General features: G+C 49.6%; 1 protein-coding gene across 1 annotated transcript; it reads left to right on the top strand.

Annotated features, from left to right (window-relative positions):
- The first annotated feature begins 74 nt into the window (after positions 1–74).
- LOC133087001 (thimet oligopeptidase-like) lies at positions 75–27,451 on the top strand. The gene is made up of 4 exons (XM_061183778.1): positions 75–159; positions 26,037–26,312; positions 26,946–27,082; positions 27,296–27,451. Exons 1-4 carry the CDS (start codon positions 75–77, stop codon positions 27,449–27,451), a joined length of 654 nt encoding a protein of 217 aa, XP_061039761.1.

Here is a 27,451-nt window from a genome sequence, read left to right as displayed (position 1 = left end):
CACCTCTCGATGGATATGAAAGGGGCATATCGGGTCTTGGGGGCTGCTCGTCTTCCCGTGCACCGAGCCCCCAGATGGTCCCCGTGCAAATCCAGGTGTGCGTTGGCACCCCAGCCGTGTGCACGGCAGTCCGTGGCGGGCGCCACATGCCTCGGGCTGGTGGGCCACAGGGTTCCCAAGCGACAGGTCAGGACTGAGAGGGTGAGGCCTTTCCCTGGGTCCAGGGCCCAGGCTGACGCCAGCTGGAGACCCCTCTGCTCACCGCCCACACCCCCCCAGCCCCTGCCCTCACGTGAGCCCCCAGGGCTGAGCTCAGGTGTTGGATGCCCAGGCTCCCTGGCAACCCAGCCCATTCCCAGTCCTCCATGGTCACTGAAGGACTTGGAAGCAGGTTGCCCCACAGAGACTGCTGTTCTCTGAGCGCTGGGCAGGGGGCAGGGAGGACGGGCACAGGGCCCTGCAGGGGTGTGGTCACCGGGGCAGCCGGAGCAGCTCCACATAGTAAGTAAGAGCATCTCACCAAAAACAGTGCGTTTCTCCAGCCGCCCTGGGACCTGAGCTCAGGTCCTGGGGCAGGAAGGGGCAGCAGTGCAGCTGTTAGCTGTCACTGGGGGTCGGCTGTGGCCCGGTGCCCCCTCTTAGATCCTCCCCCGTCCTCTTCCGGGGTTGCGACCGAACCCCTGCCAATCGGGTTCTCACTCCTTCCCATCCCCTAAGTCTGCTCCATGAAGGTAGAAGGAACACATTTTTACAAAGGTTGGAGCCTGGGCTTCCCTGGTGGTGCAGTGGTTAATAATCCGCCTGCCAATGCAGGGGACTAGGGTTCAAGCCCTGGTCCGGGAAGTTCCCACACGCTGCGGAGCACTGAAGCCCGTGCGCCACAACTACTGAGCCTGCGCTCTAGAGCTCAAAAGCCACAACTACTGAGTCCTCGTGCCCCAACTACTGAAGCCCATGCGCCTAGAGCCCGTGCTCCACAACAAGAGAAGCCACCGCAATGAGAAGCCCACGCACCTCAATGAAGAGTAGCCCCCACTCACCGCAACTGGAGAAAGCATGCACGCAGCAAGGAAGACCCAACACAGCCAAAAATAAATAAATACAATAAATAAATAAATTTTTAAAAATCATATTAAATACCTATTAATGAGATTTTTAAAAATAGTCAGTTAGTTAGTTAATTGGGCCGGGTCTTAGTTGCCACAGGCCAGCTCCTTAGTTGTGGTAATGAGATATTTTATATTCTTTTTTGTTCCTGAACAAAGGCCTCAGAATCCAGTATCTATTTGATAATGCTCACAGCATAGCTCAGCACGGAATAGCCACATTGTTTTTCTTTGGCTGCTATGTACCAAACAGCCTTTTGTACTGTTTTACCAAATGCATGTATTTAATACCTGTTTTAAAAAACATAGTGAGATCTCAAAACTTTAAATTGACTAAAGTAAGATTCTCTCTGTAGTACTACTTATTTGACTAACACCACGTGATAACACCGGTGTGGTGCACTGGGCCTTACTCTAGCATATCAGGATAAACCCTGTTTCGACAAGTGTTCATCCTTGTGAACTCCAGTGTTCATGCCAGTGAAACTGCTTCCTGCTTGGGAAAGAGTGCCCCAGTTCATTTCTTTAGAAGCTTGAAGGCTATGTAAGCCCCCCAAAAGGTTAGAGGGCAAAGAACAACTCTAAAACTGGCACATTTGTTTAAAAAAAAGACTTGTCAACATTACAAGAGCCAGCTTGCTTTCACTTGTGACACGTTTTCTTAGGAGGCAAGGGATGTGGCCATGTGACTTGGACAAGCTGTTTCCCTCTGTCTCAGTGTCCCACCTGTGAGTGGGTAGTCTGACTAAACTTAATTACAGACATCTGAATAAGGATCATGAACAGTGGCATCGAATTTCCAAAATAAAAACAGGAGAATGAGTATGCCTTTTACAACAGGACGTCAAGTCTACCTCAAAGTTATTGGTAGCCTTGAGTCCATTGCTTCTCACTGAGTGCAACTGTGCCCCCCAGGGGACATCTGGGAAAGTCTGAAGGTGATTTTGGTTGTCACAACTGGGAGGAGAGAGAGGCAATGTTACGGGCACCTAGTGAGTAGAGGACGGGACCTTGCTAAACACTCTACGATGCACAGGACTCACACACCACAGCAAAGGTTTATCTGGCCCCAAAAGTCAATGTCTTGGTTGAGAAACCCTGCCTTAGAGCAAACCACGGATACTCATCTTTAGCAGGTAACAGGGCCTTTACTACCCACCTGTAAACCTACAGACTTCCCGACTTACACAGCTAATCCTGTGGTAGGAATGAAATAGATAGCGTGTGACCATCTGGTATTATCTAGGTTTGCCCCTCAAGTCACATGGGACAGTGCTAGAGACTGACATTTTCTATATTGGAGGTCTTTGGCAAGCCACCAGTTTTCTAACCTAAAAAGTCTAAGCAGCATTATTACAATACACATAATAACACGAAAATTCTGCTTTTACAGAGAAATTAGATGTGGGAAAGGAGCTTATCTGACATCAGAAGCAAATGCTTTGAACACATCACATCTGCTAGTTCGACTGTCAAATCTTGACAGCTGGAGACGTAGGAAGGTAGACAGGAGAGAACAGACCAAAGTTACGGGCCTGCTGAGTCCTCAGGTCTAACCATAATACACTTCGTACTGCCCTGGGTCCAGGGATGTGTTCTAACACCCTCTCATCGAAAGACAAAGGAGAAGCCACAATGAGACGGTAGGAGGGGCGCAATCAGAGTAAAATCAAATCCCATAACTGGTGGGTGGGTGACTCACAGACTGGCGAACACTTATACCACAGAAGTCCGCCCACTGGAGTGAAGGTTCTGAGCCCCACGTCAGGCTTCCCAACCTGGGGGTCCGGCAACAGGAGGAGGAATTCATAGAGAATCAGACTTTGAAGCCTAGTGGGAATTGATTGCAGGACTTCGACAGGACTGGGGGAAACAGAGACCCCACTCTTGGAGGGCGCACACAAAATAGTGTGCGCATCGGGACCCAGGGGAAGGAGCAGTGAACCCATAGGAGACTGAACCAGACCTACCTGCTAGTGTTGGAAGGTCTCCGGCAGAGGAAGGGGGTGGCTCTGTTTCACCGTGGGGACAAGGACATTGGCAGCAGAAGTTCTGGGAAGCACTCCTTGGTGTGAGCCCTCCCAGAGTCTGTCATTAGCCCCACCAAAGAGCCCAGGTAGGCTCCAGTGTTGGGTTGCCTCAGGCAAAACAACCAACAGGGAGGGAACCCAGCCCCACCCATCAACAGTCAAGTGGATTAAAGTTTTACTGAGCTCTGACCACCACAGCAACAGTCAGCTCTACCCACCACCAGAGCCTCCCATCAAGCCTCTTAGATAGCCTCAACCATCAGAGGGCAGACAGCAGAATCAAGAAAAACTATAATCCTGCAGCCTGTGGAAGAAAAACCACATTCACAGAAAGATAGACAAGATGAAAAGGCAGAGGGCTACATACCAGATGAAGGAACAAGATAAAACCCCAGAAAAACAACTAAATGAAGTGGAGATAGGCAACCTTCCAGAAAAAGAATTCAGAATAATGATAGTAAAGATCATCCAAGACCTCGGAATAAGAATGGAGGCAAAGATCGAGAAGATGCAAGAAATGTTTAACAAGGACCTAGAAGAATTAAAGAACAAACGAACAGAGATGAACAGTACAATAACTGAAATGAAAACTACACTAGAAGGAATCAATAGCAGAATAACTGAGGCAGAAGAACGGATAAGTGACCTGGAAGACAAAATGGTGGAATTCACTGCTGGGGAACAGACTAAAGAAAAAAGAATGAAAAGAAATGAAGACAGCCTAAGAGACCTCTAGGACAACATTAAACTCAACAACATTCGCATTATAGGGGTCCCAGAAGGAGAAGAGAGAGAGAAAGGACCAGAGAAAATATTTGAAGAGATTATAATCGAAAACTTCCCTAACATGGGAAACGAAATAGCCACCCAAGTCCAGGAAGCGCAGCGAGTCCCATACAGGATAAACCCAAGGAGAAACACGCCGAGACACATAGTAATCAAATTGGTAAAAATTAAAGACAAAGAAAAATTATTGAAAGCAGCAAGGGAAAAACGACAAATAACATACAAGGGAACTCCCATAAGGTTAACAGCTGATTTCTCAGCAGAAACTCTACAAGCCAGAAGGGAGTGGCATGATATATTTAAAGTGATGAAAGGGAAGAACCTACAACCAAGATTACTCTACCCGGCAAGGATCTCATTCAGATTTGATGGAGAAATATAAAGCTTTACAGACAAGCAAAAGCTAAGAGAATTCAGCACCACCAAACCAGCTCTACAACAAATGCTAAAGGAACTTCTCTAAGTGGGAAACACAAGAGAAGAAAAGGACCTACAAAAACAAACCCAAAACAATTAAGAAAATGGTCATAGGAACATACATATCGATAATTACCTTAAACGTGAATGGATTAAATGCTCCAACCAAAACACACAGGCTTGCTGAATGGATACAAAGACAAGACCCATATATATGCTGTCTACAAGAGACCCACTTCAGATCTAGGGACACATACAGACTGAAAGTGAGGGGATGGAAAAAGATATTCCATGCAAATGGAAATCAAAAGAAAGCTGGAGTAGCTATACTCATATCAGATAAAATAGACTTTAAAATAAAGAATGTTACAAGAGACAAAGAAGGACACTACATAATGATCAAGGGATCAATCCAAGAAGAAGATATAACAATTATAAATATATATGCACCCAACATAGGAGCACCTCAATACATAAGGCAACTGCTACCAGCTATAAAAGAGGAAATTGACAGTAACACAGTAATAGTGGGGGACTTTAACACCTCACTTACACCAATGGACAGATCATCTAAAATGAAAACAAATAAGGAAGCAGAAGCTTTAAATGACACAATAGACCAGATAGATTTAATTGATATTTATAGGACATTCCGTCCAAAAACAGCAGATTACACTTTCTTCTCAAGTGCGCATGGAACATTCTCCAGGATAGATCACATCTTGGGTCACAAATCAAGCCTCAGTAAATTTAAGCAAATTGAAATCATATCAAGCATCTTTTCTGACCACAACGCTATGAGATTAGAAATGAATTACAGAGAAAAAAACATAAAAAACACAAACACATGGAGGCTAAACAATACGTTACTAAATAACCAAGAGATCACTGAAGAAATCAAAGAGGAAATCAAAAAATACGTAGAGACAAATGACAATGAAAATATGACGATCCAAAACCTATGGGATGCAGCAAAAGCAGTTCTAAGAGGGAAGTTTATAGCTATACAAGCCTACCTAAGGAAACAAGAAAAATCTCAAGTAAACAATCTAACCTTACACCTAAAGGAACTAGAGAAAGAAGAACAAACAAAACCCAAAGTTAGCAGAAGGAAAGAAATCGTAAAGATCAGAGCGGAAATAAATGAAATAGAAACAAAGAAAACAATAGCAAAGATCAATGACACTAAAAGCTGGTTCTTTGAGAAGGTAAACAAAATTGATAAGCCATTAGCCAGACTCATCAAGAAAATGAGGGAGAGGACTCAAATCAATAAAATGAGAAATGAAAAAGGAGAAGTTACAACAGACACCGCAGAAATGCAAAACATCCTAAGAGACTACTACAAGCAACTCTATGCCAATAAAATGGACAACCTGGAAGAAATGGACGAATTCTTAGAAAGGTATAACCTTCCAAGACTGAACCAGGAAGAAACAGAAAATATGAACAGACCAATCACAAGTAGTGAAATTGAAACTGTGATTAAAAATCTTCCAACAAACAAAAGTCCAGGACCAGATGGCTTCACAGGTGAATTCTATCAAACATTTAGAGAAGAGCTAACACCCATCCTTCTCAAACTCTTCCAAAAATTTGCAGAGGAAGGAACACTCCCAAACTCATTCTGTGAGGCCACCAGCACCCTGATACCAAAACCAGACAAAGATACTACAAAAAAAGAAAATTACAGACCAATATCACTGATGAATATAGATGCAAAAATCCTCAACAAAATACTGGCAAACAGAATCCAACAACACATTAAAAGGATCATACACCACGATCAAGTGGGATTTATCCCAGGGATGCAAGGATTCTTCAATATACGCAAATCAATCAATGTGATACACCATATTAACAAATTGAAGAATAAAAACCATATGATCATCTCAATAGATGCAGAAAAAGCTTTTGACAAAATTCAACACCCATTTTTGATAAAAACTCTCCAGAAAGTGGGCATAGAGGGAACTTTCCTCAACATAATAAAGGCCATATATGACAAACCCACAGCAGACATCATTCTCAAGGGTGAAAAACTGGAAGCATTTCCTCTAAGATCAGGAACAAGACAAGGATGTCCACTGTCACCACTATTATTCAACATAGTTTTAGAAGTCCTAGCCAAGGCAATCAGAGAAGAAAAAGAAATAAAAGGAATACAAATTGGAAAAGAAGAAGTAAAACTGTCACTGTGTGCAGATGACATGATACTATACATAGAGAATCCTAAAAATGCCACCAGAAAACTACTAGAGCTAATCAATGAATTTGGTAAAGTTGCAGGATATAAAATTAATGCACAGAAATCTCTTGCATTTCTATCCACCAATGATGAAAAATATGAAAGAGAAATTATGGAAACACTCCCATTTACCATTGCAACATAAAGAATAAAATACCTAGGAATAAACCTACCTAGGGAGACAAAAGACCTGTATGCAGAAAACTATAAGACACTGATGAAAGAAATTAAAGATGATACCAAAAGGTGGAGAGATATACCATGTTCTTGGATTGGAAAAATCAATATTGTGAAAATGACTATACTACCCAAAGCAATCTACAGATTCAATGCAATCCCTATCAAATTACCAATGGCATTTTTTACGGAACTAGAACAAATCATCTTAAAATTTGTATGGAGACACAAAAGACCCCGAATAGCCAAAGCAGTCTTGGGGGAAAAAAACGGAGCTGGAGGAATCAGACTCCCTGACTTCAGACTATACTACAAAGCTACAGTAATCAAGACAATATGGTACTGGCACAAAAACAGAAACATAGATCAATAGAACAAGATAGAAAGCCCAGAGATAAACCCACGCACCTATGGTCAACTAATCTATGACAAAGGAGGCAAAGATACACAATGGAGAAAAGACAGTCCCTTCAATAAGTGGTGCTGGGAAAACTGGACAGCTACAGGTAAAAGAATGAAATTAGAATACTCCCTAACACCATACACAAAAATAAACTCAAAATGGATTAGAGACCTAAACGTAAGACTGGACACTATAAAACTCTGAGAGGAAAACATAGGAAGAACACTCTTTGACATAAATCACAGCAAGATCTTTTTTGATCCACCTCCTAGAGTAATGGAAATAAAAACAAAAATAAACAAATGGGACCTAATGAAACTTCAAAGCTTTTACACAGCAAAGGAAACCATAAACAAGACGAAAAGACAACCCTCAGAATGGGAGAAAATATTTGCAAACGAATCAACGGACAAAGGATTAATCTCCAAAATATATAAACAGCTCATTCAGCTCAATATTAAAGAAACAAACACCCCAATCCAAAAATGGGCAGAAGACCTAAATAGACGTTTCTCCAAAGAAGACATACAGACGGCCACGAAGCACATGAAAAGATGCTCAACATCACTAATTATTAGAGAAATGCAAATCAAAACTAAAATGAGGTATCACCTCCCACCAGTTAGAATGGGCATCATCAGAAAATCTACAAACAACAAATGCTGGAGAGGGTGTGGAGAAAAGGGAACCCTCTTGCACTGTTGGTGGGAATGTAAATTGATACAGCCACTATGGAGAACAGTATGGAGGTTCTTTAAAAAACTAAAAATAGAATTACTGTATGACCCAGCAATCCCACTACTGGGCATATACCCAGAGAAAACCATAATTCAAAAAGACACATGCACCCGAATGTTCATTGCAGCACTATTTACAATAGCCAGGTCATGGAAGCAACCTAAATGCCCATCAACAGACGAATGGATAAAGAAGTTGTGGTACATATATACAACGGAATATTACTCAGCCATAAAAAGGAACGAAATTGAGTCATTTGTTGAGACGTGGATGGATCTAGAGACGGTGATACAGAGTCAAGTAAGTCAGAAAGAGAAAAACTAATATCGTATATTAACGGATGTACGTGGAACCTAGAAAAATGGTACAGATGAACCGGGATTCAGGGCAGAAGTTGAGACACAGATGTAGAGAACAAACGTATGGACACCAAGGGGGGAAAAGTGCGGTGGGGTGGGGATGGTGGTGTGCTGAATTGGGCGATTGGGATTGACATGTATAAAGTGATGTGTATAAAATTGATGACTGATTAAAAAAAAATTCTCCATGTCCCCTGTAATCACAATTCTCCATGACACTTGTCATCACAACTCTCCATGGCCCTTTTCATCACAATGCTCCATGCCCCCTGTCATCACAATGCTCCATGACCCCTCTCATCACAATGCTCCTTGGCCGTGTAATAACAATTCTCCATGACCCTTGTTATCAAAATGAACCATAACCCTTGTCATCACAATGCTCCATGGCCGTTGTCATCACAATGCTCCATGCCCCTGTCATCACAGTGCCCCATGACCTCTTTTATTACAATGCTCCTTTACCCCTCTTATCACAATGCTCCCTGACCACTTTTATCACAATTCTCCATAATCCCTATCATCACAATGCTCCATGATCCCTTTCATCACAATAATCCATGACCCATTTCATCACAATACTCCAGACGCCTTTCATCAAAATGCTCCATGGCACCTGTCATCACAATGCTCCATGACCCCTGTCATCACAAAGCTCAATGACCCTTGTCATCACAATTCTCCATGGCCCTTTTCATCACAATGCTCCATGCCCACTTTCATCACAATGCTCCATGCCCACTGTCATCACAATGCTTCATGACAACTTTCATCCCAATGCTCCATGATGCCTTTCATCACAATGCTCCTCGGCCCATGTCATCACAATGTTCCATGACTCCTTTCATTACAATGCTCCATGACCACTGTCATCACAAAACTCCATGAACCCTGTCATCACAATGCTCCATGACCCTTGTCATCACAATGCTCCATGGTGCTTCTCATCACAATACTCCATGTCCCCTGTCATCACAATGCCCCATAACCCTTTTTATCACAATGCTCCATTACCCCTTTCATCACAATGCTCCCTGACAACTTTCATCACAATGCTCCAGGATCCCTATCATCTCCATGCTCCATGATCCCTTTCATCACAATAATCCATGACCCCTTTCTTCACAATACTCCAGTACACCTTCCATCACCATGCTCCATGGCCCTTGTCATCACAATTCTCCATGGTGCGTGTCATCACAATTCTCCATGTCCCCTGTCATCACATGGCCCAATGACGCCTTTTATCACAATGCCCCATTACCTCTTTCATCACAATGCTCCATGACCACTTTCATCACAATGCTCCATGACCCCTGTCATCACAGTGCTCCATGGCCCATGTCATCACAATGCTCCATGACCCTTATCTTCACAATGCTCCATGACCACTGTCATCACAATGCTCCATGACCAATTTCATCACAATGCTCCATGACCCATTTCATCAGAATGCTCCATGACCCCTTTCATCACAATGCTCCATGATCCTTTTCATCACAATGCTTCATGATCCGCTTCATCACAATGCTAAATAGCCCTTGTCATCACAATGCTGCCTGACTCTTTTCATCACAATGCTCCATGACACCTCTCATCACAATGCTCCATGCTGTGATCTTCTCTAGGTTCCATGCCCTTGTCATCACAATGCTACATGACCCTTGTCATCACAATGCTCCATGGCCCTTGTCATCACAATGCTCCATGATCTCTTTCATCACAATAATCCATGACGTCTTTCATCACAATACTCCATTACTCCTTTCATCACAATCCTCCATGCATCCTGTCATCACAATGCCCCATACCCCTGTTATTACAATGGTTCATTACGCCTTTCATCACAATGCTCCCTGACCACTTTCATCACAATGGTCCATGACCACTGTCATCACAATGCTCCATGATCCATTTCATCACAATAATCCATGACCGCTTTCATCACAGTACGCCATTCATAACAATGCTCCTTGCCCCTGTCATCACAATGCCCAATGCCCCCTGTCATCACAATGCTCCATGACCCCTTTCATCACAATGCTCCCTGACCACTTTCATCACAATGCTCCATGGCCTCTGTCATCAAAATGCTCCATGACCCCTGTCATCAAAATGCTCCATGACCGCTGTCTTCAAAAAGTTCCATGACACTTGTCATCACAATGTTCCATGGCACTTGTCATCACAATGCTCCATGTCCATTTTCATCACAATGCTCCATGACCACATTCGTCACAGTGCTCCATGACCCATTTCATTAGAATGCTAAAAGGCACTTGTCATCAAAATGCTCCATGGTGCTTGTCATCACAATGCCCCTGACTACTTTCATCACAATGCTCCATGAACCCTGTCATCACAATGCTCCATGACCCTTGTCATCACAATGCTCCATGATCCCTGATATCACCATGCTCCTTGACCTCTGTCATCACAATGCTCCATTATCCATTTCATCACAATAATCCATGACCACTTTCATCACAATGCTCCAGTACACCGTTGATCACAATACTCCATGCTCCCTGTCATGACAATGCCCCATGACCCCTGTTATCACAATGCTCCATGTCCCCTCTCATCACAATGCTCCATGCCCTTGTCATCACAATGCTCCATGTCCCCTCTCATCACAATTCTCCATTACCCTTGTCATCACAAAGCTCTATGGCACTTGCCTTCACAAAGCTCCATGACCGCTTTCATCAAAATGCTCCATGATCGCTCTTATCACAATAATCCATGACCCATTTCATCACAATTCTCCAGGACCGCTTTCCTCACAATGCTCCATGGCCCCTGTTATCACAATGATCCATGCCCAATGTCATCACAATGTTCCATGACATATTTCATCACAATGCTCCATGACCCCTGTCATTACAATGCTCCATGACCCCTTTCAGCACAATGCTCCAGGATCTGTTTCATCAAAATACTCCATGACCGCTTTCATCACAATGCTCCATGATCGCTATCATCACAAAGATCCATGACCCCTTTCATCACAATACTCCAGTACCACTTTCATCACAATGCTCCATGATCTCTTTTATCACAATAATCCATGACCCCTTTAATCACAATACTCTAGTACGCCTTTCATCACAATGCTACATGCCCCCTGTCATCACAGTGCTCCATGACCATTTTCATCACAATGCTCCATTATCCCTTTCATCACAATGCTCCATGATCACTTTCATCACAATGCTCCATGATCGCTATAATCACAATCATCCATGACACCTTTCATCACAATGCTCCATTATCCCTTTCATCACAATGCTCCATGACCCTTTGATCACAATGCTCCATGACACTTGTCAACATAATGCTCCATGGCCCTTGTCATCACAATGATCCATGCCCACTGTCATCACAATATTCATTGACACATTTCATCACAATGCTCCATGACCCTTGGAATCACAATACTCCATGACCGCTGTCATCACAGTGCTCCATGACCCCTTTCATCACAATGCTCCAGGATCCATTTCTTCACAATGCTCCATGAAACCCGTCATCATAATGTTCCATGACGCTTGTCATCACAACTCTCCATGTCCTTGTCATCACAATGCTCCATGCCCTCTGTCATCACAATGCTTCATGACCACTTTCATCACAATGCTCCTTGGCCCATCTCATCACATTTCTCCATGACCCTTGTCATAACAAATCTCTATGGCACTTGCCATCACAATGCTCCATGACCACTTTCATTACAATGCTCCATGATCGCTATCATCACAATAATCCATGACCCATTTCATCACAATTTTCCAGTACCCCTTTCATCACAATGCTCCATGCCCCCTGTTATCACAATGTTCCATGACCTCTGTCATCACAATGTCCATGACCCTTGTCATCACATTGGCCCATGGCGCTTGTCATCACAATGAAACATGCCCACTGTCATCACAATGCTCCATGAACACAATCATCACAAAGCTCCATCACGCGTTTCATCACAATGCTAAAAGGCCCTTGTCATCACAATTCTCCATGACCCCTGACACCACAATGCTCCATGACCGCTGTCATTACAATGCTCCATGATCGCTATCATCAAAATCATCCATGACCCCTTTCATCACAATGCTCCAGTACCCCTTTCATCACAATGCGCCATGGCCCCTGTCATCACAATGGTCCTTGGCACTTGTCATCACAATGCTCCATGCCCACTGTCATCACAAGGCTCCATGACCACATTCATCACAAAGCTACATGACACGTTTCATCACAATGCTAAAAGGCCCTTGTCCTCAAAATGCTCCATGCCCTTCTCATCACAATGCTACATGACCCCTTTCTTCACAATGCTCAATGACCTCATTCATCACTTTGCTCCATGACGAGTTTCATCCCAATGCTACATGAACCCTCTCACCACAATGCTCCATAGCCCTTTTCATCACAAAGCCTCATGACCCCAGACAGCACAATGCCCCATGACCACTAGCATCACAATTCTCCATGACAGTTTTCATCACAATGCTCCATGCCCCTGGCATCACAATGCTCCATGATTTTGTCATCACAATACCCCATGGCCTTTGTCATCACAATGCTCCAGGACACTTGTCATCACAATGCTCCACGACCTTTTTCATTACAGTGATCCATGTCCCTTGTCATCACAATGCTCCATGCCCCCTGTCATCACAATGCCCCATGACCCCTTTAGTCACACTGCTCCATTACCCCTTTCATCACAATGCTCCCTGACCACTTTCATCACAATGCTCCATGACCACTGTCATCACAATGCTCCAAGATCACTTTCCACACAATAATCCATGACCTCTATCATCACAATGTTCCTTGGCCCATGTAAACACAATTCTCCATGACCCTTGTCATCACAATGCTCCATGGCCCTTTTCATCACAATGCTCCATGCCCACTGTCATCACAATGCTCCATAACCACCTTCATCACAATGCTCCATGACCCGTTTCATCACAATGCTAAAAGGCATTTGTCATCACAATGTTCCATGACCCTTTCATCACAATGTTCCATGCCCCCTGTCATCACAATGCTCCATTATCCATTTCATCACAATAATCCATGACCCCTTTCATCACAATGCTCCAGTACACCGTTAATCACAATACTCCATGCTCCCTGTCATGACAATATCCCATGACCCCTGTCATCACTATGCTCCATGTCCCCTCTCATCACAATGCTCCATGCCCTTGTCATCACAATGCTCCATGACCCCTTTCATCACAATGCTCGATGACCAGTTTCATCAAAATGCTCCATTATCCCTTTCATCACAATGCTCCATGACCCCTGTCATCACAATGCTCCATGATCCATTTCATCACATTTATCCATGACCCGTTTCATCACAATGCTCCAGTACGCCGTTCATCACAATACTCCATGCCCCGTCATGACAATGCCCCATGACCCCTTTCATCACATTGCTCCATGTCCCCTGTCATCACAATGCTCCATGCCCGTGTCATCACAATGCTCCAATACACTTGTCATCACAATGCTCCATGACCCCTTTCATCACAATGCTCCATGACCACTTTCATCACAATGCTCCATTATCCCTTTAATCACAATGCTCCATGACCCTTTGATCACAATGCTCCATGACACTTATCAACACAATGCTCCATGGCCCTTGTCATCACAATGATCCATGCCCACTGTCATCACAATGCTCCATGACCCCTGTCATCACAATGCTCCATGCCCCGTCATCACAATGCTCCGAGACCACATTCATCACAAAGCTCCATGACCCTTTTCATCACAATTCTAAATGGCCCTTGTCATCACAATGCTCCATGACCCCTGTCATCACAATGCTTCATGACCACTTTCATCACAATGCTCCATGACCCCTGTCATCACAATGCTCCATGCCCCGTCATCACAATGCTCCGAGACCACATTCATCACAAAGCTCCATGACCCTTTTCATCACAATTCTAAATGGCCCTTGTCATCACAATGCTCCATGACACCTGACATCACAATGCTCCATGACCCCTTTCATCACAATGCTCCTTAGCCCATGACATCACAATGATCCATGACCCCTGTCGCCACAATGTTCCATGGCCCTTGTGATCACAATGCTCCCTGACTCTTTTCATCACAATGCTCCATGACCCGTCTCTTCACAATGATCCATGTTGTGGTCTTCTCCAGGCTCCATGCCCTTGTCATCACAACGCTACATGACCCCTTTCATCACAATGCTAAATGGCCCTTGACATCACAATGCTCCATGACCCTTGTCATCACAATTCTCCATGTCCTTGTCATCACAATGCTACATGACCCCTTTCATCACAATGTTCCATGATCACTTTCATCACAATGCTCCATGATGCGTTTCGTCCCAATGCTCCATGAACCCTGTCATCACAATGCTCCATGATCCATTTCATCAAAATGCTCCATGACCGATTTCATCACAATTCTCCATGATAGCTATCATCACAATGATCCATGACACCTTTCATCACAATGCTCCATGACCCATTTGAACACAATGCTCCATGACCGCTTTCATCACAATGCTCCATGATCGCTCTCATCACAATGATCCATGACCCCTCTCATCACATTGTCCATGGCCCTTGACATCACAATGCTCCATGACCCTTGTCATCACAATGCTCCATATCACCTGTTATCACAATGCTTCATGATCCCTTTCATCACAATAATCCATGACCCCTTTCATAACAATGCTCCAGTACGCCTTTAATCACAATGCTCCATGATCGCTATCATCACAATGCTCCATGACCCTTTTTATTAAAATGCTCCATTACCCCTTTCATCACAATGCTCACTGACCACTTTCATCACAATGCTCCATGGCCCTTGTCATCACAATTCTCCATGCCCCCGTCTTCACAATGCTTCATGACTACTTTCAACAAAATGATCCATGACCACTTTCATCACAATGCTCCATGGCCCTTGTCATCACAATGCTCCATGACACCTCTCATCACAATGCTCCATGACACATCTCATCACAATGCTCCATGCTATGTTCTTCACCATGCTCCATGCCCTTGTCATCACAATGCTACATGACCCCTTTCATCACAATGCTAAATGGCCCTTGTCATCACAATGCTCCATGATCCTTGTCATCACAATTCTCCATGCCCTTGTCATCACAATGCTACCTGACCCCTTTCATCACAATGCTCCATGATCACTTTCATCACAATGCTCCATGACGTGTTTCGTCCCAATGCTCCATGACCCCTGTCTCCACAATGCTCCATGGCCCTTGTCATCACAATGCTCCATTACCCCTGTCATCAAAAAGACTCATGACCCCTGACATCACAATGCCCCATGACCCCTGACATCACAATTCTCCATGACTCTTGTCATCACAATGCTCCATGCCCGTGGCATCACAATGCTCCATGACTTTGTCATCACAATACTCCATGGCATTTGTCATCACAATGCTCCAAGGTTCTTGTCATCACAATGCTCCTTTACCCCTTTCATCACAATGGTCTCTGACCACTTTCATCACAATGCTCCATGAAACATTCCATCATATGCGCTGGAGACGTACCTCCATGAGTTCTGGCAAGCAATGCACCAGCTACGCTCCCAGGAGGGTGCGGGCGCGGGGCTTCAGCCAGGGGGCGGTGAGGGCCCGGGCCCTCCCGTGGTCCTCAGGCAGGCCCTCGCCATGGGATTTTTCCGCTGATGTCACCCCGCACGTAGCGACGCCCTCGGTGTCAGATTCCATAATCAAACCCCACGCACTGGGCTCGTAAACCACGGAAGTGAATATCCTCGAGACTCTGGAGGCAGGAAGACCCAAATCAAGGAGTCAGGACTGGTTCCCTGGGTGTTAAATACATGTATTCAAGAGTAGCCTTTAAAAAACACAAAAGAAAAGAAAGAAACGTTGCATGCGACTCTGGTGACAGCTGGTGATGAGAACCAGAGGCTAGGCTCTGGGCCGGGGAGCGCCGCACCCTGTGAGGCCCTGGGGCTGCTGCCATTCTCGGTGGAGGCTCAGAAAGTCCCAGTAACTTCCCCACGGGGGCTCCCCAGCTGAGTGTCTGGGCACAGTACCCAGTGCTCGTTCAGTCTTCCTGCGGTCAGGCCTTCATCCTGAGAGCGATGCTCTCAGAGGCTGCACTGGAGCGCGTGAGGACCCTTTACTGAGCTGTGCTGCCGTCACTACTGCCCTGTTTTGGAACATTTCCTGCACCCCAAAACTGTCCCTCACGCCCTTAGTTATCATTCCCTCCCCTCCCGGCCCCTGACAACCAGGAACTCACTCTGACTATGTGGATCTACCTGTTCTGGAGGTGTCTCCTCAGTGGGGTCACACACTGTGTGTCCTTCTGTGTCTGACTCCTCTCCCTGAGCATCGTGTTCTCAGGGTGCATCCACATGGCAGCGAATGTCAGGACTTCACACCTTTGCATGGCTAAGGGCCGGAAAAAAGATAAACGAAAAGGAAGGCATGTTGCCTGCGACTCTGGTGACAGCCAGTGATGAGAAAGAGAGGCTAGGCTCTGGGGCCGGAAGCGCCACGCCATGTGAGGCCCTGGGGCTGCTGCCAGTCTCAGTGGAGGTTAAGCAAGTCCCAGTGACTTCCCCACGGCGGGGTCCCCAGCTGAGCGTCTGGGCACAGGACCCAGTGCACGTTCAGTCTTCCTGCAATCAGCCCTTCTTCTGGAGAGCGATGCTCTCAAAGGTGGAAGTGGAGCGCGTGGGGATAGTTTACTGAGCTGTGCAGCCGTCACTACTGGCCTGTTTTGAAACATTTCCCTCACCCTAAATATGTCCCTCACGTCCTTAGTTATCATGCCCTCCCCTTCCTTCCTCAGACATCCAGGAAGCCACTCTGACTCTGTGGATCTACCTGTTCTGGACGATTCCCCTCAGTGGGGTCACATCCTGTGTGTCCTTCTGTGTCTGAGTTCACTCGCTGTTCATCGAGTTCTCAGGGTATATCCACATAGAAGCGAGTGTCAGGGCTTCACACCTTTGCATGGCTGAGGGCCGAGAAAAAGACAAACGAAAAGAAAGGCACGTTGCCTGCGACTCTGGTGACAGCCGGTGATTAGAAACAGAGGCTAGGATCTGGGGATGTGATCTCCGAGCCCAGTGAGGCCCTGGGGCTGCTGCCAGTCTCGGTGGAGGCTCAGCAATTCCCAGTGACTTCCCCACGGCGGGGTCCCCAACTGAGCGTCTGGGCACAGGACCCAGTGCTCATTCAGTCATCCTGCAGTCAGCCCTTCATCCTGAGAGCGATGCTCTCACAGGTTGCACCGGAGAGCGTGGGGACACTTTACTGAGCTGTGAAGCCGTCACTACTGCCCAGTTTTGGGACATTTCCCTCACCCAATAAATGTCCCTCACGCCCTTAGTTATCATTCCCGCCCCTCCACTTCCCCTGACAATCAGGATCCCACTCTGACTCTGTGGGTCTACCTCTTCTGGACGTTTCCCCTCAGTGGAGACACACCCTGTGTGTCCTTCTGTATCTGACTTCTCTCGCTGAGCATCGTGTTCTCAGGGTGCATCCACGTGGCAGCGAGTGTCAGGGCTTCACACCTTTGCGTGGCTGAGGGCCGCAAAAAAGACAAACGAAAAGAAAGGCACGTTGCCTGCGACTCTGGTGACAACCGCTGATGAGAAACAGAGGGTAGCCTCTGGGGACGGGAGCCCCGCACCCTGTGAAGCCCTGGGGCTGCTGCCAGTCTCGGTGGAGGCTCAGCAAGTCCCAGTGACTTCCCCACGGTGGGGGTACGAAGTTGAGCGTCTGGGCACAGGACCAAGGGCTCGTTCAGTCTTCCTGCGGTCAGCTCTTCATCCTGAGAGCGATGCTCTCATACGCTTCACCGGAGCTTGTGGGGACACTTTACTGAGCTGTGCAGCTTTCACTATTGCCCTGTTTTGGAACATTTCCTTCACCCCAAAATGTCCCTCACGCCCTTAATTATCATTCCCACCCCACCCCTGCCCCGAAAATCCAGGACACCACTCTGTCTCTGTAGATCTACCTGTCCTGGACATTTCCCCTCAGTGGGGTCACACCGTGTGTCCTTTTGTGCCTGAGTTCTCTCGCTGAGCATCGTGTTCTCAGGGTGCATCCACATGGCAGCGAGTGTCAGGGCTTCCCACCTTTGCATGGCTGAGGCCCGGGAAAAAGACAAACGTAAAGAAAGTCACGTTGCTTGCGACTCTGGTGACACCCGGTGATGAGAAAGAGAAGTTAGGCTCTGGGGCCAGAGCACCGCGCCCTGTGAGACTCTGGGGCTGCTGCCAGTCTCGGTGGAGGCTCAGCAAGTACCAGTGACTTCCCCACGGGGGGTCCCCAGCTGAGCATCTGGTACAGGACCCAGTGCTTGTTCAGTCTTCCTGCAGTCAGCCTTTCGTCCTGAGAGTGATGCTCTCACAGACTGCACAGTAGAGTATGGGGACACTTTACTGAGCTGTGCAGCCGTCATTACTGCCCTGTTTTGGAACATTTCGCTCACCCCAAAAATGTCCTTCACCCCCTTATTTATCATTACCTACCCTCTCCTGCCCCAGAAAACCAGGAACCCATTCTGACTCTGTGGATCTACCTGTTCTGAACGTTTCCCCTCAGTGGGGTCACACCCTGTGTGTCCTTTTGTGTCTGACTTCTCTCGCTGAGCATCGTGTTCTCAGGGTGCATCCACATGGCAGCGAGTGTCAGGGCTTCACACCTTTGCGTGGCTGAGAGCCGGAAAAAAGAGAAACGAAAAGAAAGGCACGTTGTCTGTGACTCTATTGACAGTCGGTGATGAGAACCAGAGGCTAAGCTCTGGGGCTGGGAGCGCCACGCCATGTGAGGGCCTGGGGCTGCTGCCAGTCTGGGTGGAGGCACAGGAAGTCCCAGTGACTTCCCCACGGAGAGGTCCAGCTGAGCGTCTGGGACCAGGACCTAGTGCTCATTCAATCTTCCTGCGGACAGCCCTTCGTCCTGAGAGCGATGCTCTCACAGGCTGCACCGGAGCGCTTGGGGACACTTTACTGAGCTGTGCAGCTGTCACTACTGCCCTGTTTTGGAACATTTCCCTCACCACAGAAATGTCCCTAACACCCTTAGTTATCATTCCCTCCCATCCCCTGCCCCTGACAACCGGGAACCCACTCTAAATCTGTGGATCTATCTGTTCTGGACGTTTCCCCTTAGTGGGGTCACATCCTGTGTGTCCTTCTGTGTCTGAGTTCACTCGCTGAGCATCGTGTTCTCAGGGTGCATCCATGTGGCACCGAGTGTCAGGGTTCACACCTTTGCGTGGCTGAGGGCCGGAAAAAAGACAAACGAAAAGAAAGGCACGTTGCCTGTGACTCTGGTGACAGCCAGTGATGAGAACCAGCGTTTAGGCTCTGGGGCTGGGAGCCCTGCGCCCTGTGAGGCCCTGGGGCTGCTGCCAGTCTCTGTGGAGGCTCAGCAAGTCCCAGTGTCTTGCCCACGAAGGGGTCCCAGATGAGCGTCTGGGACCAGGACCCAATGCTCGTTCAATCTTCCTGTGGACAGCCTTCGTCCTGAGAGCGATTCTCTCACAGGCTGCACAGGAACGTGTGGGGACACTTTACTGAGCTGTGCAGCCGTCACTACTGCCTTGTTTTGGAACATTTCTCTCACCCAATAAATGTCCCTCACGCCAATAGTTATCATTCCCTCCCATCCCCTGCCCATGACAACCAGGAACCCACTCTGACTCAGTGGATCTACCTGTACTGGCCATTTCCCCTCAGTGGGGTCACACCCTGTGTGTCCTTCTGTGTCTGACTTCTCTCGCTGAGCATCGTGTTCTCAGGGTGCATCCACGTGGCAGCGAGTGTCAGGGCTTCACACCTTTGTGTGGCTGAGGGCCGGAAAAAAGTCAAACGAAAAGAAAGGCACGTTGCCTGCGACTCTGGTGACAGCCGGTGATGAGAAACAGAGGCCAGGGTCTGGTGCTGGGAGCCCCGTGCCCTGTGAGGCCCTGGGGCTGCTGCCAGGCTCGGTGGAGGCTCAGCAAGTCCCAGTGACTTCTCCATGGTGGGGGGTATCCAGTTGAGCGTCTGGGCACAGGACCCAGTGCTCGTTCAATCTTCCTGCGGTCACCTCTTGTTCCTGAGAGCGATGCTCTTACAAGCTGTACCGGAGCGTGTGGGGACACTTAACTGAGCTGTGCAGCTGTCACTTCTACCCTGATTTGGAACATTTCCCTCACCCTAAAAGTGTCCTCACGCCCTTAGTTATCATTCCCTCCCCTCCCCTGCCCCTGACAACCAGGAACCCACTCTGACTCTGCGGATCTACCTGTTCTGGACTTTTCCCCACAGTGGGGTCACACACTGTGTGTCCTTCTGTGCCTGACTACTCTCGCTTAGCATCGTTTTCTCAGGGTGCATCCACGTGGCAGCGAGTGTCAGAGCTTCACAACTTTGCATGGCTGAGGGCTGGAAAAAAGACAAACGAAAAGAGAGGCACGTTGTCTGCGACTCTGGTGATAGCCGGTGATGAGAAACAGAGGGTAAGCTCTGGGGCCGGGAATGCGCGCCCTGTGAGGCCCTGGGGCTGCTGCCAGTCTCTGTGGAGGCTCAGCAAGTCCCAGTGTCTTGCCCACGTAGGGGTCCCAGATGAGCGTCTGGGTCCAGGACGCAGTGCTCGTTCAATCTTCCTGCGGACAGCCTTCGTCCTGAGAGCGATTCTCTCACAGGCTGCACCGGAGCATGTGGGGACACTTTACTGAGCTGTGCAGCCGTCACTACTGCCCTGTTTTGGAACATTTCTCTCACACAAAAAATGTCCCTCACGCCCTTAATTATCATTTCTTCCCCTCCCCTGTCCCTGACAACCAGGAACCCACTCTGACTCTGTGGATCTACCTGTTCTGGACGTTTCCCCTCAGTGGGGTCACACTCTGTGTGTCCTTTTGTGTCTGAGTTCTCTCGCTGAGCATCGTGTTCTCAGGGTGCATCCACATGGCAGCGAGTGTCAGGGCTTCCCACCTTTGCATGGCTGAGGCCCGGGAAAAAGACAAACGTAAAGAAAGTCACGTTGCTTGCGACTCTGGTGACACCCGGTGATGAGAAAGAGAAGTTAGGCTCTGGGGCCAGAGCACCGCGCCCTGTGAGACTCTGGGGCTGCTGCCAGTCTCGGTGGAGGCTCAGCAAGTACCAGTGACTTCCCCACGGGGGGTCCCCAGCTGAGCATCTGGTACAGGACCCAGTGCTTGTTCAGTCTTCCTGCAGTCAGCCTTTCGTCCTGAGAGTGATGCTCTCACAGACTGCACAGTAGAGTATGGGGACACTTTACTGAGCTGTGCAGCCGTCATTACTGCCCTGTTTTGGAACATTTCGCTCACCCCAAAAATGTCCTTCACCCCCTTATTTATCATTACCTACCCTCTCCTGCCCCAGAAAACCAGGAACCCATTCTGACTCTGTGGATCTACCTGTTCTGAACGTTTCCCCTCAGTGGGGTCACACCCTGTGTGTCCTTTTGTGTCTGACTTCTCTCGCTGAGCATCGTGTTCTCAGGGTGCATCCACATGGCAGCGAGTGTCAGGGCTTCACACCTTTGCGTGGCTGAGAGCCGGAAAAAAGAGAAACGAAAAGAAAGGCACGTTGTCTGTGACTCTATTGACAGTCGGTGATGAGAACCAGAGGCTAAGCTCTGGGGCTGGGAGCGCCACGCCATGTGAGGGCCTGGGGCTGCTGCCAGTCTGGGTGGAGGCACAGGAAGTCCCAGTGACTTCCCCACGGAGAGGTCCAGCTGAGCGTCTGGGACCAGGACCTAGTGCTCATTCAATCTTCCTGCGGACAGCCCTTCGTCCTGAGAGCGATGCTCTCACAGGCTGCACCGGAGCGCTTGGGGACACTTTACTGAGCTGTGCAGCTGTCACTACTGCCCTGTTTTGGAACATTTCCCTCACCACAGAAATGTCCCTAACACCCTTAGTTATCATTCCCTCCCATCCCCTGCCCCTGACAACCGGGAACCCACTCTAAATCTGTGGATCTATCTGTTCTGGACGTTTCCCCTTAGTGGGGTCACATCCTGTGTGTCCTTCTGTGTCTGAGTTCACTCGCTGAGCATCGTGTTCTCAGGGTGCATCCATGTGGCACCGAGTGTCAGGGTTCACACCTTTGCGTGGCTGAGGGCCGGAAAAAAGACAAACGAAAAGAAAGGCACGTTGCCTGTGACTCTGGTGACAGCCAGTGATGAGAACCAGCGTTTAGGCTCTGGGGCTGGGAGCCCTGCGCCCTGTGAGGCCCTGGGGCTGCTGCCAGTCTCTGTGGAGGCTCAGCAAGTCCCAGTGTCTTGCCCACGAAGGGGTCCCAGATGAGCGTCTGGGACCAGGACCCAATGCTCGTTCAATCTTCCTGTGGACAGCCTTCGTCCTGAGAGCGATTCTCTCACAGGCTGCACAGGAACGTGTGGGGACACTTTACTGAGCTGTGCAGCCGTCACTACTGCCTTGTTTTGGAACATTTCTCTCACCCAATAAATGTCCCTCACGCCAATAGTTATCATTCCCTCCCATCCCCTGCCCATGACAACCAGGAACCCACTCTGACTCAGTGGATCTACCTGTACTGGCCATTTCCCCTCAGTGGGGTCACACCCTGTGTGTCCTTCTGTGTCTGACTTCTCTCGCTGAGCATCGTGTTCTCAGGGTGCATCCACGTGGCAGCGAGTGTCAGGGCTTCACACCTTTGTGTGGCTGAGGGCCGGAAAAAAGTCAAACGAAAAGAAAGGCACGTTGCCTGCGACTCTGGTGACAGCCGGTGATGAGAAACAGAGGCCAGGGTCTGGTGCTGGGAGCCCCGTGCCCTGTGAGGCCCTGGGGCTGCTGCCAGGCTCGGTGGAGGCTCAGCAAGTCCCAGTGACTTCTCCATGGTGGGGGGTATCCAGTTGAGCGTCTGGGCACAGGACCCAGTGCTCGTTCAATCTTCCTGCGGTCACCTCTTGTTCCTGAGAGCGATGCTCTTACAAGCTGTACCGGAGCGTGTGGGGACACTTAACTGAGCTGTGCAGCTGTCACTTCTACCCTGATTTGGAACATTTCCCTCACCCTAAAAGTGTCCTCACGCCCTTAGTTATCATTCCCTCCCCTCCCCTGCCCCTGACAACCAGGAACCCACTCTGACTCTGCGGATCTACCTGTTCTGGACTTTTCCCCACAGTGGGGTCACACACTGTGTGTCCTTCTGTGCCTGACTACTCTCGCTTAGCATCGTTTTCTCAGGGTGCATCCACGTGGCAGCGAGTGTCAGAGCTTCACAACTTTGCATGGCTGAGGGCTGGAAAAAAGACAAACGAAAAGAGAGGCACGTTGTCTGCGACTCTGGTGATAGCCGGTGATGAGAAACAGAGGGTAAGCTCTGGGGCCGGGAATGCGCGCCCTGTGAGGCCCTGGGGCTGCTGCCAGTCTCTGTGGAGGCTCAGCAAGTCCCAGTGTCTTGCCCACGTAGGGGTCCCAGATGAGCGTCTGGGTCCAGGACGCAGTGCTCGTTCAATCTTCCTGCGGACAGCCTTCGTCCTGAGAGCGATTCTCTCACAGGCTGCACCGGAGCATGTGGGGACACTTTACTGAGCTGTGCAGCCGTCACTACTGCCCTGTTTTGGAACATTTCTCTCACACAAAAAATGTCCCTCACGCCCTTAATTATCATTTCTTCCCCTCCCCTGTCCCTGACAACCAGGAACCCACTCTGACTCTGTGGATCTACCTGTTCTGGACGTTTCCCCTCAGTGGGGTCACACTCTGTGTGTCCTTTTGTGTCTGAGTTCTCTCGCTGAGCATCGTGTTCTCAGGGTGCATCCACATGGCAGCGAGTGTCAGGGCTTCACACCTCTGCATGGCTGAGGGCCGGCAAAAAAACAAACGAAAAGAAAGGCTCGTTGCATGCGACTCTGGTGACAGCCGGTGATGAGAATCAGAGGCTAGGCTCTGGGGCCTGCAGCGCGAAGCCCTGTGTGGCCTTGGGGATGTTGCCAGTCTCAGTGGAGGCTCAGCAAGTCCCAGTGACTTCCCCACAGGGGTTCCCAGCTGAGCGTCTGGGTACAGGACCCAGTGCTTGTTCAGTCTTCCTGCAGTCAGCCTTTCGTCCTGAGAGCGATGCTCTCACAGACTTCACAGGAGTGCGTGGGGAAACTTTACTGAGCTGTGCAGCCGTCACTACTGCCCTCTTTTGCAACATTTCGCTCACCCCAAAAATGTCCCTCACGCCCTTAGTTATCATTCCCTGCCCTCCCCTGCCCCAGACAACCAGGAACCCACTCTGACTCTGTGGATCTACCTGTTCTGGACGTTTCCCCTCGGTGGGGTCACACCCTGTGTGTGCTTCTGTGTCTGAGTTCTCTCGCTGAGCATCGTGTTCTCAGGGTGCATCCACGTGGCAGCGAGTGTCAGGGCTTCACACCTTTGCATGGCTGAGGGCCGGGAAAAAGACAAACGAAAAGAAAGGCACGTTGCCTGCGACTCTGGTGACAGCCGGTGATGAGAAACAGAGGCCAGGCTCTGGGGCCGGGAGCCCCGTGCCCTGTGAAGCCCTGGGGCTGCTGCCAGTCTCGGTGGAGGCTCAGCAAGTCCCAGTGACTTCCCCACGGTGGGGGTACGAAGTTGAGCGTCTGGGCACAGGACCAAGGGCTCGTTCAGTCTTCCTGCGGTCAGCTCTTCATCCTGAGAGCGATGCTCTCATACGCTTCACCGGAGCTTGTGGGGACACTTTACTGAGCTGTGCAGCTTTCACTATTGCCCTGTTTTGGAACATTTCCTTCACCCCAAAATGTCCCTCACGCCCTTAGTTATCATTCCCTCCCCACCCCTGCCCCTGACAACCAGGAAACCACTCTGTCTCTGTGGATCTACCTGTTCTGGACGTTTCCCCTCAGTGGGGTCACACCCTGTGTGTCCTTTTGTGTCTGACTTCTCTCGCTGAGCATCGTGTTCTCAGGGTGCATCCACATGGCAGCGAGTGTCAGGGCTTCACACCTTTGCGTGGCTGAGAGCCGGAAAAAAGAGAAACAAAAAGAAAGGCACGTTGTCTGTGACTGTGGTGACAGCCGGTGATGAGAACCAGAGGCTAAGCTCTGGGGCCGGGAGCGCCACGCCATGTGAGGCCCTGGGGCTGCTGCCAGTCTGGGTGGAGGCACAGGAAGTCCCAGTGTCTTCCCCATGGAGAGGTCCCAGCTGAGCGTCTGGGACCAGGACCTAGTGCTCATTCAATCTTCCTGCGGTCAGCCCTTCGTCCTGAGAGCGATGCTCTCACAGGCTACACCGGAGCGCTTGGGGACACTTTACTGAGCTGTGCAGCTGTCACTACTGCCCTGTTTTGGAACATTTCCCTCACCACAGAAATGTCCCTAACACCCTTAGTTATCATTCCCTCCCTTCCCCTGCCCCTGACAACCGGGAACCCACTCTAAGTCTGTGGATCTATCTGTTCTGGACGTTTCCCCTCAGTGGGGTCACATCCTGTGTGTCCTTCTGTGTCTGAGTTCACTCGCTGAGCATCGTGTTCTCAGGGTGCATCCACGTGGCACCGAGTGTCAGGGCTTCACACCTTTGCATGGCTGAGGGCCGGGAAAAAGACAAACGAAAACAAAGTTACGTCGCCTGCGAGTCTGGTGACTGCCGTTGTTGATCACCAGAGGGAAGGCTCTGGAGCCGGGAGCGCCGTGCCCTGTGAAGCCCTGACGCTGCTTCCTGTCTCGGTGGGGCACGGGCCTCGCCATCTCCCAAGAGCTTCTGGACAAGCTCATCAAGTCCCGGCTGGCCAACCCTGGTGCGCCCGGGCCGAGGGAAAGTAAAGGGGTTCCTGGACTGCCCAGCTGGAAAGTGCGGCCTGGACACAGTGCCAGCCCCCCATCTCCTTCCTCCCACCTTCCATGCCTTTTCAACCTGCGCCAGATCGTCCTGGGCAAGTTGGACCAGGCCCTGCACACACAGACGCCCTCATACCCGGCCCAGGAGAATGCCCGCCTCTGCCAGGAGATCCTCCGGGTCCCAGACACGCCAGGTAGCCAAGCGCGCGCCGGGCCCACCTTCGTGGTCGGTTGGCGGCTACTGCCCAGGTCAAGAGGATCCTCCGGTGGTGTGTGAAGGGGGACCGATTGACTGGCTCTGGCCAAGGCCCGCTGACCTCTGGCCTCTTCCTGCCTCGGTTCCTGGGCTGGTCCCTCCAGCTGTGGCCCGTGGAGTCCGAGGGAGGCGTGGGCGTATCTGCATGTGCTTTCTGGAGACCCTGGAAGAGGCAGGAGAGGGCTTCATACCCCAGACGGAACGCGTCGACGAGGTTTGCCCGTGCGTGTCGGTGCAGTGTGGAGACGCAGCTCACTCCCTCGTGAGCGCTTTAACCCGCACTCTCCCCGTGCTGGAGGGCGAGCCCTGACTCATCCCTCGGAGCCGCGGGCAGCTGTCCTTGTGAGAGGCTTAGGGGTGAACCCTCGTGAGCTTCAGCAGAAAGTCGGCAAAGATTGATTTGTGTCCCTCCACTGAGTTGCCCGCAAGGTCCCCGTTTTCTAAAAGTGTTGGGCCAATACTCCCTCTAGTGGCAGGGGACTCACACAGGGCTGCTTTGAGGCCCCTGCTCTGGGGAAGGGGCACGGAGCGGCCAGGGGGCCGGGCAGGAGCCTCTCCGCGTGTGTCCCAGGGACCCACCTGCCTGCGACCTTCGGCCGCCTGGCAGGAAGCTACGACTCCCAGTCCTATGGCTACCTGTGCAGTGAGGTGTACTCCGCGGACACATTCCACACACTTTTCAAGCAGGAGGACGTCCTGAGTGGCAAAGTGAGAGGCCGGCCTGCCGTGCAGACCAACACGGAGGTCCTTGGCCTGGGCCTAGATGCTTGTGCCGCCCGCCTGGGCCTGCCAGGCTCTGAGGACCCTGCCCTGGACCCCCTGCTCCCCTGCCCTTTGTTGAGTCACAGCAGAGGTGGCCACACCCACACCCTCAGTGAAGGGGGTGCTCCACCCTCCTGCAGCCCCGCCCCCTCTCCTCAGGTTGCCATGGACTACAGAAGCTGCATTCTGAGGCTAGGGGGCTCCAAGGATGCCAAGGGCATGGTGAAGCTCTTCCTGACTTGTGACCCCACACAGGACGCCTTCCTCCTGAGCAAAGGGCTGCAGGTTGAGGGCTGCAAGCCGCTGGCCTGCTGA

Source organism: Eubalaena glacialis, chromosome 3 (assembly GCF_028564815.1).
Source record: "Eubalaena glacialis isolate mEubGla1 chromosome 3, mEubGla1.1.hap2.+ XY, whole genome shotgun sequence".
Classification (NCBI taxonomy): Eukaryota; Metazoa; Chordata; class Mammalia; order Artiodactyla; family Balaenidae; genus Eubalaena; species Eubalaena glacialis.
The sequence above is the reverse complement of the archived record's forward strand: the minus strand, read 5'-3'. Positions and strand labels throughout refer to the sequence as shown.

Coding starts and splice junctions, on each gene's coding strand:
- LOC133087001 (XM_061183778.1), top strand. CDS start 75: ATGGTCCCCGTGCAAATCCAGGTGTGCGTTGGCACCCCAGCCGTGTGC. Junction 160..26,036: donor GCGCCACATGCCTCGGGCTG/GTGGGCCACAGG, acceptor CCATCTCCCAAG/AGCTTCTGGACAAGCTCATC. Junction 27,083..27,295: donor AGGACGTCCTGAGTGGCAAA/GTGAGAGGCCGG, acceptor CCCTCTCCTCAG/GTTGCCATGGACTACAGAAG.